Here is a 14,323-nt window from a genome sequence, read left to right on the forward strand (position 1 = left end):
GGGCCTGCATTCAATCCCTAGTCAGGGAACTAGGTCCCACATGCCACAACTAAGAGCTGGTACAGCCAAATAAATAAGTAAATATTTAAAAAAGAAGAAAGAAAACATTAAGATGGCATAGTAATGACTACCACATACTGCGTTTTCTTGGTTTGTCTTTTGGTTTGTTTTGGTCACGTGCACAGCTTAGGGATCTTAGTTCTCCAACCAGGGAACAAACCCGGGCCCCTGCAGTGAAAGTGCCAAGTCATAACCACTGGACTGCAGGGGAATTCCCGATATACTGAATTCTGGGTGCCTCTTAAACTCAGTGAAATTTAACTCAGATGATCATTATATCTACTACTGTGGGCAAGAATCTCTTAGAAAAAATAGCCCTCATAGTGAACAAAAGAGTCCAAAATGCAGTAATTGTATGCAAGCTCAAAAACAACAAAATGATCTGTTTGTTTCCAAGGCAAACCATTCAATATCACAGTAGTCCAAGTCTATGCCCCAACTAGTAATGCTGAAGAAGCTGAAGTTGAACGGTTCTATGAAGACCTACAAGACTTTCTAGAACTAACACCCAAAAAAGATGTCCTTTTCATTATAAGGGACTGGAATGCAAAAGTAGGAAGTCAAGAGATACCTGGAGTAACAGGCAAATTTGGCCTTGGAGCACAAAATGAAGCAGGGAAAAGGCTAACAGGGTTTTGCTAAGAGAATGCACTGGTCATAGCAAACACACTCTCCATCAACACAAAAGAAGACTCTACACATGGACATCACCAGATGGTCAATACCAGAATCAGATTGATTGTCTTCTTTGCAGCCGAAGATGGAGAAGCTCTGTACAGTCAAAAAAAAAAAAACAAGACCAGGAGCTGACTGTGGCTCAGATCATGAACTCCTTATTGTAAAATTCAGACTGAAATTGAAGAAAGTAGGGAAAACCACTAGACCCTTCAAGTATGACCTAAATCAAATCCCCTATGATTATACAGTGCAAGTGACAGTAGATTCACAGGATTAGATCTGATAGACACAGCACCTGAAGAACTGTGGATGGAAGTTCATGACATTGTACAGAAGGCAGTGATCAAGACCATCCTCAAGGAAAAAAAATGCAAAAAGGCAAAATGGTTGTCTCAGGAGGCCTTACAGAAAGCTGAGAAAGGAAGAGAAGTGAAAGGCAAGGGAGAAAAGGAAAGATATACCCATATGAATGCAGAGTTCCAAAGAACAGCAAGGAGAGATAAGAAAACCTTCCTCAGTGATCAATGCAGAGAAATAGAGGAAAACAATAAAATGGGAAAGACTCTTCAAGAAAATTGGACATACCAAGGGAATATTGCATTCAAAGATGAGCACGATAAAGGACAGAAAAGGTATGAACCTACCAGAAGCAGAAGATATTAAGAAGAGGTGGCAAGAATACACAGAAGAACTATACAAAAAAAGATCTTCATGACCCAGATAACCATGATGGTATGATCACTCACCTGGAGCCAGACATCCTGGAATGTGAAGTCAAGTGGGTCTTAGGAAGCATCACTATGAACAAAGCTTGTGGAGGTGATGGAATTCCAGTTAAGCTATTTCAAATCTTAAAACATGATACTATGAAAGTGCTGCACTCAGTGTGCCAGCAAATTTGGAAAACTCAGCAGTGGCCACAGGACCGGAAAAGGTCAGTTTTCATTCCAATCCCAAAAAAAGGCAATGCCAAAGAATGCTCAAACTACCACACAATTGTACTCATCTCACACACTAGCAAAGTAATGCTCAAAATTCTCCAAGGCAGTACATGAACCGTGAACTTCCAAATGTTCAAGCTGGCTTTAGAAAAGGCAGAGGAGCCAGAGGTCAAATTGCCAACATCCACTGGATCATCAAGAAAAGCAAGAGAGTTCCAGAAAAACATCTACTTCTGCTTTATTCACTATACCAAAGCCTTTGACTGTGTGGATCACAACAAACTGTGGAAAATTCTTCAAGAGGTGGGAATAGCAGACCACCTTACCTGCCTCCTGAGAAATCTGTATGCAGGTCAAGAAGCAACAGTTAGAACTGGACATGGAACTACAGACTGGTTCCAAATTGGGCAAGGAGTACGTCAAGGCTGTATATTGTCACCCTGGTTATTTAACTTATATGCAGAGTATATTATGTGAAATGCCGAGCTGGAAGAAGCACAAGCTGGAATCATGATTGCTGGGAGAAATATCAATAACCTCAGATACTCAGATGACACCACCCTTATGGCAGAAAGCGAAGAGGAACTAAAGAAAGTGAAAGAGGTGAATGAAAAAGTTGGCTTAAAACTCAACATTCAGGAAATGAAGATCATGGCATCCGGTCCCATCACTTCATGGCAAATGGATGGGGAAACAATGGAAACAGTGGTAGTCTTTATTTTAGGGGGCTCCAAAATCACTGCAGATGTTGACTGAAGCCATGAAATTAAAAGACACTTGCTCCTTGGAAGAAAAGCTGTGACCAACCTAGACAGTATATTAAAAAGCAGAGACATTACTTTGCCAACAAAGGTCCGTCTAGTCAAGACTATGGTTTTTCCGGTAGTCATGTATGGATGTGAGAGTTGGACTATAAAGAAAGCTGAGACCAAACAATTGATGCTTTTGAACTGTGGTGTTGGAGAAGACTCTTGAGAGTCCCTTGGCCTGCAAGGAGATCCAACCAGTCCATTCTAAAGGAAATCAGTTCTGAATATTCATTGAAAGGACTGATGTTGAAGCTGAAGCTTCAATACTTTGGCTATCTGATGTGAAGAACTGTCTCATTGGTAAGACCCTGATGCTGGGAAGGATTGAAGGCAGGAGGAGAAGGGGACGACAGCAAATGAGATGGTTGGATGGCATCACCGACTCGATGGACATGAATACGCTCTGGGAGTTGGTGAAGGACAAGGAAGCCTGGCATTTTGCAGTCCTTGGGGTCACAAAGAGTCAGACATGACTGAGCAACTGAACAGAACTGACTGAGTGCCTCTTTAACTTCCCCCAGCAACCCTATGAAGGAGATATCATCAACGCAGCCTGAGCCATGACTAGTAGTGCCCAGGTGCTGGTCTGACTGGAGGAACGCTAGGCATTCTTGACCGTGGGCGGCACTATAGCATCCATTCGGGGCAGGCACCTTACTTGTCTATCCATTGGTACTGTATACCTACTCCAGCAGAAATCCCGTCCATGTGCTGCTCAGTTTGGCCATCAGATTGAAGGTGGCCCGTGGAAGCTGGGTCTTCTATTATTTAGAGGTCATAGAAGTCACTGAAGAAAACTGCCGTAAGGACAGAAATAATCAGGAATCATGGGATCAGATTGCCTGTGGAATTTAGTAGTTAAAAAGCCTAAGTGAAAGTCGCTCAATCATGTCTAACTCTTTGTGGACCCCATGGACTATACAGTCCATGAAATTCTCCAGGCCAGAATACTGGAGTGAGTAGCCGTTCCCTTCTCCAGGGGATCTTCCCAACCCAGGGACTGAACCCAGGTATCTTGCACTGCAGGGTAGTAAAAGAATCAGGTGGTGATGCTTGGGTACTGGGTGATGTTTGCAGCCATATCAAATCAAGGCTAGAGCAGATTTCCTAGAGGAAGCTGCATACTCTCACAGTTGGGGAACCCAAGCTGGAAAGGATGCTGCCTTGGCTTAAGGCAGGAGCAGATTGTTCAGAAAAGTCATGGTTCTGTAAAACACTAGGGCTGTGTAAAAGTGGTTACTGGAACAGAAGATCTTCAGGTTTCCTCTGTTAGTGTTTCATGCTTGAGTGTACAAGGTTAAGATAAGCCCCAATCCCCAGTGGCTCAGACAGTAAAGAATCTGCTTGCAGTTGGGACATGAAGGTTCTATTGCTGGATCGGCAAAATCCCCTGGAGAATGGAATGGCAACCAACTCAGGTATTCTTGCTTGGAGGAGCATGGTGGGTTATGGTACATGGGGTCACAAAGAGTCGGACACAACTGAGTGACTTTCACTTTGCCACTAGAAGTCAGATTAAACCTGTGGTTATGAAAAGGCTGGAGGCAGATCCTGTGGCAGCACTGAGGCAGCACTAATGGGGACACATATGTGAAAATACCCCAAGGAAGTCCTTGGACAAGGAGGGTTGAGTCCAAGACTGCCTCTGGATTGGCATGGAATGTAGCATTTAAGGAGGAATTACTGCTTTAAAGGACTGAATTGATAGGTTTGCCTGCAGATAAGGTCAGTGATGTCATCTGACTTAGCAGATATAAGTAGTCTCAAGATAGTTAGAGATTTGGGCAAAGGATTCTGCCTTCCAGATAGAATTAGATAATTCAAAAATCAAGCCACAAGCAACTAATCCTTTGTTTCTGAGTTGCTCAAGCAAACTAGGGTAGTAGGTTAAGAACATCAAGAAGTTTCAACAAGTCCTTTTCATGATACAGTAATTAACTATATTCTGCTGCATTTTTTTGAAAGTATATCTATGGAATATTAGACTTAAAAGAGGCAAATGATACAGCATGCTTCAGATTGAATTATGAGACCACTCGAGAGAAATTTAGTATTTTATCATATTAAGGGAAGATATTTCAGCAAGAACCCCACTTTCTGGCTATCCTCTTTGTCCAGTGTTTTCTTTCAGTGGTTGGTTCTTATTTATCCTTCAGAACTCACCTTAAATCTCAGTTCTCTGACACCAAAATTATTTTCAGCTCTTGCTTTTTTTCTCATTTATCACAGTTGTATGTTGTGTGTTTATTTTGTGTCTGTCTCTCCCTCCAAATTAATAGCTTCATGAAGCCATAGAATTTATTAATAATTTCTTTGTTTAACATTGCGTGTCCAGCTCTTGGTGGAGAACCTAGCTATAGTAGGATATAGAGATATGAAAAACAGGATATTGTAAAAATCATAGTTCCATCCACCCAGGTTCAAAGGTAGTTTTATTTTCTGCCTTGATCCTGAGATTCATTCCTTGTGAGAAGGGACAGGACTTCGTTTGGTTTGAAATTAAAAACTACATTGACAAAAGCTGAGCCCTAATCCCCACAGCAATTTACTACTGTGGGCATTCAGAATATCTGTAGCTTGATGGAGCAGTGGGAACGTACATGCATAAATGTTTTGGAAGGAAGAAAATCTTCATTAGATTTGCTTCCAAACTCCTATTATTAGGTGTTCAATCTTGTACCTTAATTTTGGTTGAAGATTTGCCCATAATTATTTTCATTGCATGACTCTTTTCTTTTGGTGTTGGATTCAGTTATCTTTAACTTCTTCCCCAAATGGTATTTACCATTATATAAAAAGTGTTCTTCAATTGACTGAGCTGCTGTGGGGATTAATCTGAACCACAGACAGAGCTGGATATCCATTGTAACAGATGTTCCAAAGGACTGAAGTTGGTGGTAGCTTCTAATATGGTGGCTGTTATTTACCCATTGCGTTCACCATCAGATCAAGTCCATACTGAGATGAGGCCAACATCTCTTTTTTTTTTTAATTCAAGTATAGTTGGTGTACAATGTTATATAAGTTACAATTATAGGTATACAATATAGTGATTCACAACTTGTAAAGGTTATACCCATTTATAGTTATAAAATATTAGCTATATTCCCTGTGTTATACAATATATCCTTGTAGCTTATTTGATACATAATAGTTTGTATCTCTTAATCCCCTACCTCTATGTTGCTCCTCCCCACTTCCTTCTCCCCACTAGTAACCAGTAAGTTTTTCTCTATGAATCTGTTTTTTTGAGGCCAGTATCTTTTGATGTATGCTGTAAAATTGTTGGTTATTAATAGTGGTATGGTCTGGGAGCATATCTGAGTAAAGAGAGATAGTAAAGGATGACCTGATGTTAGGAAATTGGCAATGGTTGTCTGACGAGGCCTTACAAGTAGCCTCCTCTCTTGTAAGGAGGCCTTACAAGAGAAAAGAAGAGAAGTGAAAGGCAAGAGAGAAAAGGAAAGATATACCCATATGAGTGCAGAGTTCCGAAGAATAGCAAGGAGAGATAAGAAAGCCTTCCTCAGCAATCAATGCAAAGAAATAGAGGAAAACAATAGATTGGAAAGACTAGAGATCTCTTCAAGAAAATTAGAGATACCCAGGGAATATTTCATGCAAAGATGGGCACAGTAAAGGACAGAAATGGTATGGACCTACCAGAAGCAGAAGATATTAAGAAGAGGTGGCAAGAATACACAGAAGAACTATACAAAGAAGATCTTCATGACCCAGATAACCATGATGGTGTAATCACTCACCTAGAGCCAGACATCCTGGAATGCGAAGTCAAGTGGGCCTTAGGAAGCATCACTACAAACAAAGCTAGTGGAGGTGATTGTATTCAGCTGAGCTATTTCAAATCCCAAAAGATCATGCTGTGGAAGTGCTGCAATCAGTATGCCAGCAAATTTGGAAAACTCAGCAGTGGCCACAGTTTTCATTCCAATCCCAAAGAAAGGCAATGTCAAAGAATGCTCAAACTACCACACAATTGTATTCACTTAATATGCTAGCAAAGTAATGCTCAAAATTCTCCAAGGCAGTACATGAACCATGAACTTCCAGATGTTCAAGCTGGATTTAGAAAAGGCAGAGGAACCAGAGATCAAATTGCCAACATCCACTGGACCATCGGAAAAGCAAAAGAGTTCCAGAAAAACATCTACTTCTGCTTTATTCACTACACCAAAGCCTTTGACTGTATGGATCACAACAAACTGTGGAAAATTCTTCAAGAGGTGGGAATAGCAGACCACCTTACCTGCCTCCTGAGAAATCTGTATGCAGGTCAAGAAGCAACAGTTAGAACTGGACATGGAACTACAGACTGGTTCCAAACTGGGCAAGGAGTACGTCAAGGCTGTATATTGTCACCCTGGTTATTTAACTTATATGCAGAGTACATTATGAGAAATCTGAGACTGGATAAAGCACAAGCTGGAATCAAGATTGCCGGAAGAAATATCAATCATCTCAGATATGCATATGACCACCCTTATGGCAGAAAGCGAAGAGGAACTAAAGAGCCCCTTGATGAAAGTGAAAGAAGAGAGTGAAAACGTTGGCTTAAAACTCAACATTCAGAAAAATGAAGATCATGGCATCCAGTTCTATCACTTCATGGTAAATAGATGGGGAAACAGTGATAGACTCTATTTTCTTGGGCTCCAAAATCACTGTAGATGGTGACTGCGGCCATCAAATTAAGAGACGTTTGCTCCTTGGAAGACAAACTGACAAATCTAGATAGCATATTAAAAAGCAGAGAGATTGCTTTGCCAACAAAGGTCTGTACAGTCAAAGCTATGGTTTTTCCAGCAGTCGTGTACGGATGTGAGAGTTGGTCCATAAAGAAGGCTGAGCAACAAAGGATGGATGCTTTTGAACTGTGGTGTTGGAGAAGACTCTTGAGAGTCCCTTGGCCTGCAAGGAGATCCAACCAGTCCATTCTAAAGAAAATCAGTTCTGAATATTCATTGGAAGGACTGATGCTGAAGCTGGAGCTCCAATACTTGGATTACCTGATGCGAAGAGCTGACTCATTAGAAAAGACTCTGATGCTGGGAAAGATTGAAGGCAGAAGGAGAAGGGGATGACAGAAGATGAGATGGTTGGATGGTATCACCAACTCAATAGACATGAGTTTGAGCAAGCTCCAAATGATGGTGAAGGACAGGGAAGCCTGGAGTGCTGCAGTCCATGGGGTTGCAAAGAGTCAGACACAAGCGAGCAACTAAACAAGAACAACCTTAGGGAGAGTGTAGGTGAACACTTAGGTACTTAGGTCATGATCATCAGTCTCTCACTTTACCATTTCTTTCCCTTTCCTATTCTTACCCTCTCCTTCCTTGTGTCAAATTCCCCAATTCAAGAAACAGAAGAAATTTTTGAAGTAGTATAGACTGTCACCCATTGTTTTGTAGTGTCTTTCTGGTGAAAGTCTCTTCAGTCACACAACTAAATTGTCTATACACCTGAAGTCTGACGCCTCCACTAGTTCTCTTTTAACATCAGACTGAAGACAAAAACTACTTTGCTTGAAATTCCAGGTTTTCTGTAGATTTCCTGTCCACTGGTCTCAAAGCTCCTTAATCATGGGACCAAGGCTTAGTCATCTCTGTTCCTCTGACTCGATATGGGGCAAACAGAAATCACATGAGCTGCTCAGAAGAGTGTATGTTGATTAGTACTGGTTTCAACTTACTGTTCCAAACTCTCCTCCCGCGGCTGCCCACAACATGCCCTGTCTCCAGCTTCACTGAGCATTTTCCCGTTGCCTAAGCAGGCCTGGTCCTTTTAGGGTTTCCTGCCTTTTTCCACTTTGCTTTCCCTGCCTGTGGTGCTTCTCCTCTGCTATGGCTGATTCGTTCTTCAAGACTGTCACCAGCTGCATGCAACTTGGCTGAATCCTTTCCTGACTTCTCAGAAAAAAAAGTAATGATTCCCTTATCAGTCTTGAACAGTTGTCTGTTCAGATCTTGATTATAGCACTTGCTATGCTGTATTGCAAGTATCTGCTTAGGTGATAAGAGTAGTATCCATTTGTGGGACTTTTCTAGGGGTCCAGTGGTTAAGACTCAGCTTACTGCAAAGGGTGCACTCTGGATACTGGTAGAGAGCTAAGACCCCTGCATGCCAGGCAGTGAGGCAAAGAGAAAAAAAAAAGGCCGATCTAGAGAACAAATCCATGGTTGCCAGGGTTCAGGAGAGAAGAAGTTAAGGGACAGTACAAGGGAGTTTTTTGTAGTGAGAGAGCAGTTCTGTTTCTTGATTGTGTTGGTAGTTATATGACTATATGTGTGATAAAATTTCATAGAATATATATACACACCCCAGAAAATGAATTCATGCAAAAACTGGTGAAATCTAAGTCAGATGTTGTCTAGTTAATTGCCAATTTCCTGGTTTTGACAATGTGCCATAGTTATGTAAGAAGTAACATTTTGGGGAAGCTGGGTGATGGTGACACGGTACCTCTCTGCATTATTTTCCCGTTTCTTTTGAGCTTTATAAATATTTCAAAATGAGAAGGTTTTGTAGATGGCCATTCATGGCTATTAAATTAGGAAATATGTGTAAATACTAATATCTGATGCTGGTGTATTATAATCTATATTGCTGGTGGTAATATAAAACTATAAGCATGTATCATATATAGTATATATTATGAACCATGAATGTTCATAACTTTGGCCTTCTAAGCTCCATTTATAGTCATTTATCTTAATAAAATAATCCCCTCAAAAATGTAATTTGATATATAATTATAGATAATGTAATTTGTAATAACAATAGCAATGTAGATAATGTAATTTGTAATAGCAACATATCCACATACCTAAGAACTTTAGTATTGCAAGAGGTAGGTAACTAAATTATGGCACACCTCCTGACTGTAATATTATTTAAATAATAAAGTGGTAAGTATAAAACAAATAGTTATACTCTTTATATACAAGAAATGTATATGAAGAAAGAAGTGCAATTTTATTTGTTTATATTGCTTTAATATTTATATAATTCTAAAACATAAAACCAAGGTATGGCCAATAGATTCATAAAATTAAAATTAACTTTGTTGAATGGTTATTTAATTTTTTATCTCTGACATTAAATAATCATTTTAAATGATTATTTAAAATTCTTTCTTGAACTCTTGATATTGTTTATTTCCAGTTCTGTCCGCTTTGCCGTTTAGTACCTAATGAGAATCGAAGCAGCTTCAATGGCAGCTTAATAAGACATTTGCAAGTCAGTCACACTTTGTTTTATGATGATTTCTTAGTAAGTATATTTTCTTACTTCTACATTATATTTTTATGCTGTATTAAGCTTACCTTTCTTAATATAAGAAGTCTTACTATAAGATTATAGAGGAAAAATGCATATATAGCTGCAGTGTTAAGTATTAGTATTAAGGAGGAAACATAAAAACAGTGTTTTATAAACATATATATTATAAATATGTATATTTTATATAACTACTTTAAGAGTAGTTACCTGCTTTAGACAAAATCATTTTCTTTTTGATATAAATAATCAGCCATTGTATAAAGACCCAGATTTCACTTTCCAGTTAATTTCTACTTTAATGCCTCCCACTAAATAGTTATAATTTTTATGAAGTTAAAAACATTAACTGAGAGAAGATCATATCAGTAATGAAATGGCTCAGAGAATTTGCACTCATTTTATAATACATTGAATGGCCAATAACAGATACAATATCAATGTAGTGAGACACACGGGCTCTATTTTTAATTTAAATTTTATAAAATACAAAACTCATGTTTATTTAATGTTTTCAACTTAAATTATTATGAACAAATTTTAGATATATACAGAAGTAGACAGAATTATATAATGAACCTCTGTGTACTGATCAGCTACCTATCAATAATGGCCAACTCATAGCCATTCTCATTATAGTCAGAATTTTTCTTAAGATGAAAGAAAAATTTGATACAGTATGAATAGTTCTGATACTTATGACTCAATTTCCCATTATCAGAAATGATAAAACAAGCTAAAGGTTCAGTTCAGTTCACACAGTCGTGTCCAACTCTGCGACCCCATGAATCGCAGCACCCCAGGCCTCCCTGTCCATCACCAACTCCCGGAGTTCACTGAGACTCACGTCCATCGAGTCGGTGATGCCATCCAGCCATCTCATCCTCTGTCGTCTCCTTCTCCTCCTGCCCCCAATCCCTCCCAGCATCAGAGTCTTTTCCAATGAGTCAACCCTTTGCATGAGCTGGCCAAAGTACTGGAGTTTCAGCTTTAGCATCATTCCTTCCAAAGAAATCCCAGGGCTGATCTCCTTCAGAATGGACTGGTTGGATCTCCTTGCAGTCCAAGGGACTCTCAACAGTCTTCTCCAACACCACAGTTCAAAAGTATCAATTCTTCGGCGCTCAGCCTTCTTCACAGTCCAACTCTCACATCCATACATGACCACAGGAAAAACCATAGCCTTGACTAGACGAACCTTTGTTGGCAAAGTACTGTCTCTGCTTTTGAACATGCTATCTGGGTTGGTCATAACTTTCCTTCCAAGGAGTAAGCGTCTTTTAATTTCATGGCTGCAGTCACCATCTGCAATGATTTTGGAGCCCCCCCCCAAATAAAGTCTGACACTGTTACTCCATCTATTTCCCATGAACTGATGGGACCAGATGCCATGATCTTTGTTTTCTGAATGTTGAGCTTTAAGCCAACTTTTTCACTCTCCTCTTTCACTTTCATTAAGAGGCTTTTGAGTTCCTCTTCACTTTCTGCCATAAGGATGGTGTCATCTGCATATCTAAGGTTATTGATACTTCTTCCGGCAATCTTGCTTCCAGCTTGTGCTTCTTCCAGCCCAGCGTTTCTCATGATATACTCTGCATATAAGTTAAATAAGCAGGGTGACAATATACAGCCTTGACGTACTCCTTTTCCTATTTGGAACCAGTCTGTTGTTCCATGTCCAGTTCTAACTGTTGCTTCCTGACCTGCATATAGGTTTCTCAAGAGGCAGGTCAGGTGGTCTGGTATTCCCATCTCTTTCAGAATTTTCCACAGTTTATTGTGATCCACACAGTCAGAGGCTTTGGCATAGTCAATAAAGCAGAAATAGATGTTTTTCTGGAACTCTCTTGCTTTTTCAATGATCCAGTGGATGTTGGCAATTTGATCTCTGGTTCCTCTGCCTTTTCTAAAACCAGCTTGAACATCTGGAAGTTCGCAGTTCACATATTGCTGAAGCCTGGCTTGGAGGATTTTGAGCATTACTTTACTAGCGTGTGAGATGAGTGCAATTGTGCAGTAGTTTGAGCATTCTTTGACATTGCCTTTCTTTGGGATTGCAATGAAAACTGACCTTTTCCAGTCCTGTGGCCACTGCTGAGTTTTCCAAATTTGCTGGCATATTGAGTGCAGCACTTTCACAGCATCATCTTTCAGGATTTGAAAAAGCTCCACTGGAATTCCATCACCTCCACTAGCTTTGTTCGTAGTGATGCTTTCTAAGGCCCACTTGACTTCACATTCCAGATGTTTGGCTCTAGGTCAGTGATCACACCATCATGATTATCTGGGTTGTGAAGATCTTTTTTGTACAGTTCTTCTGTGTGTTCTTGCCACCTCTTCTTAATATTTTCTGCTTCTGTTAGGTCCATACCATTTCTGTCCTTTATTGAGCCCATCTTTGCATGAAATGTTCCCTTGGTATCTCAATTTTCTTGAAGAGATCTCTAGTCTTTCCCATTCTGTTGTTTTCCTCTATTTCTTTGCATTGATCACTTAGGAAAGCTTTCTTATCTCTCCTTGTTATTCTTTGGAACACTGAATTCAGATGCTTATGTCTTTCCTTTTCTCCTTTGCTTTTTGCATCTCTTCTTTTCACAGCTATTTGTAAGGCCTCCCCAGACAGCCATTTTGCTTTTTTGCATTTAGCATAGCTATTGTTCTGCTTTGGTCCATGCATTTTCCTGTGAGAGTGATCCATTGTCCCATGAGTCCCTTTCAGCAAAGGGGATTGCTTATCATGGGGACATTCATAGCCATGTTCTTAAATGGTACATTTTATTGTTACGTCTATCTAAATACCTGAAATGTTAAGTTAAATTTGAATTTATATATAATTTTCACATGATTTTAACTATTTTCTTTTTATGAAATTTAAATGGAATTGAATAATTGTTGAAGGGTATCATTTGGAAATTGTCTCCATGCATTCTGGTGTGCCCCGGATGATAATCCAGATTCAACACAAGGAATCTGGGTTTCAGTAACAGTCCTGTCACAACTTGTGACCTTGGGCAAGGTATTTAACTTTGGAGCCTCTGTTTGTTCATTTGTTAAAGTGAGGACTAAGCAAAGTACATACTGTTTCCAAGTGCTCTCGTGGGGATTAAATGAGATGATGCATGTCAAGAGATTTACTCAGGTTGGGCGTGGATGTTAGGCAAACTAGAGATGGGGAGAGACTAAATGGAAATGTTAGGACCACTTGAAGAATGAACAGACCACACCACAGAGGCTTCATAATCTCTCCTCCATCTCTCAAATAATGTCTTTTCTGGCCACGAAGTCACACAAGCCCTCAAGAGAGCCACGTGTCGTCATTTTTCATAATGCGTAGGGGTTCCTCTATTTATCGTAGCTCCTTGAGATATTCTAAAAGCCAGGTTGATTCCATACCTGTTCTGACTCTTCATTGTTCAGTCCATTCTCTTCAAGATCATTCACAGTATGACCTGGGGCTGGCCAGGAAGAGGTCACTTTGGTGAGAATACTCTCCACCCCCTCAAAATCACATTCTTAGATGTGGAAGTGAAGTCAAAGCAGTGTTCTTTGTTTTGATTTTTTTGTTTCCTCAACTACCAAGTACTGTGCTAGGCATTTTATGCAAGTTGTCTCATTTCGTTCCTGGTAGCAACTTCTGTGAAATGCATATTGTATGATTATCCTTACTTAGCTATGAAGTATCTGATGCTCAAAGGTTAATAAATTGACTTAGAACAACCTGGCATTGAAAAAGACCCTGATGCTGGGAAAGATGGAAGGCAGGAGGAGAAAGGGCGACAGAGGATGAAATGGTTGGATGGCATCACCAACTCAATGGACGTGAGTTTGAGCAGACTCCAGGAGATAGTGAAGGACAGGAAAGCCGGGCATGCTGTCGTCCATGGGGTTGCAAAGAGTCAGACATGACTTACCTGCTGAACAGCAACCTGGCATTAAGTCCAAATATTGTGCTCTGCTCTGTTTTATGACTGTCTTGTGGGTTTTATTTATTTGCTTTTATGTTTTAGAGTGAACTTCCAATAAAGATTTTATTTTCTTAGTTTATTGGTGAAGAGGAGACGGGTTGCAGAAGATAGGGCTCTTAGTTTTTGTTTTATTTACAGAATGTGCTGACCTAAAGTTTTGAATTCAGTTTTGACCATAAGGAAGCAAGGAGAAAGAGTGTTTTGTTTCCAACGTTTTTTTTTTCAGAACTAGATATTCAGTAGTACTACTGGGAATGGTGAATCCTATGGGAGTGTCTTAACTTCACTCCATATTACATGTTTATGTAGAGCATAGCACTCTGACCCGGATTTGTAATACTGGCTAAAAACTATTATAGTTAGATCAGATAAAAAGCTTTAAATTCCAGATCAAGACTTTTATTAATAATGATAGCTAGTTAATTGATAGTGAAAATGAAATAGAAAATGCACAAGCCCCAAAGCAAAAGTCCTGGGTTCTATGAGTTTTTTGTGTGTGTGTGTATGGAAACTTGGGGATTGAATTCAGGGCTTTACTTGGCAAAGTGAGGCATTGTCTTTTTTTTTTTTTTTT

General features: G+C 39.7%; 1 protein-coding gene across 1 annotated transcript in view; it reads left to right on the forward strand.

Annotated features, from left to right (window-relative positions):
* RNF125 (ring finger protein 125, E3 ubiquitin protein ligase) overlaps positions 1-10,592 on the forward strand; it is a 104,746-nt gene extending 94,154 nt beyond the window's left edge. The window contains exon 5 of the mRNA XM_010828967.1: positions 9,671-10,592. Within this exon, the coding sequence (XP_010827269.1) occupies positions 9,671-9,868 (198 nt within the window). The 3' untranslated portion in view covers positions 9,869-10,592. The remainder of the gene's footprint in view (positions 1-9,670) is intronic.
* The last annotated feature ends 3,731 nt before the right edge of the window (positions 10,593-14,323 follow it).

Source organism: Bison bison, unplaced genomic scaffold (genome assembly GCF_000754665.1).
Source record: "Bison bison bison isolate TAMUID 2011002044 unplaced genomic scaffold, Bison_UMD1.0 scf7180017864498, whole genome shotgun sequence".
NCBI classification, from domain to species: Eukaryota; Metazoa; Chordata; class Mammalia; order Artiodactyla; family Bovidae; genus Bison; species Bison bison.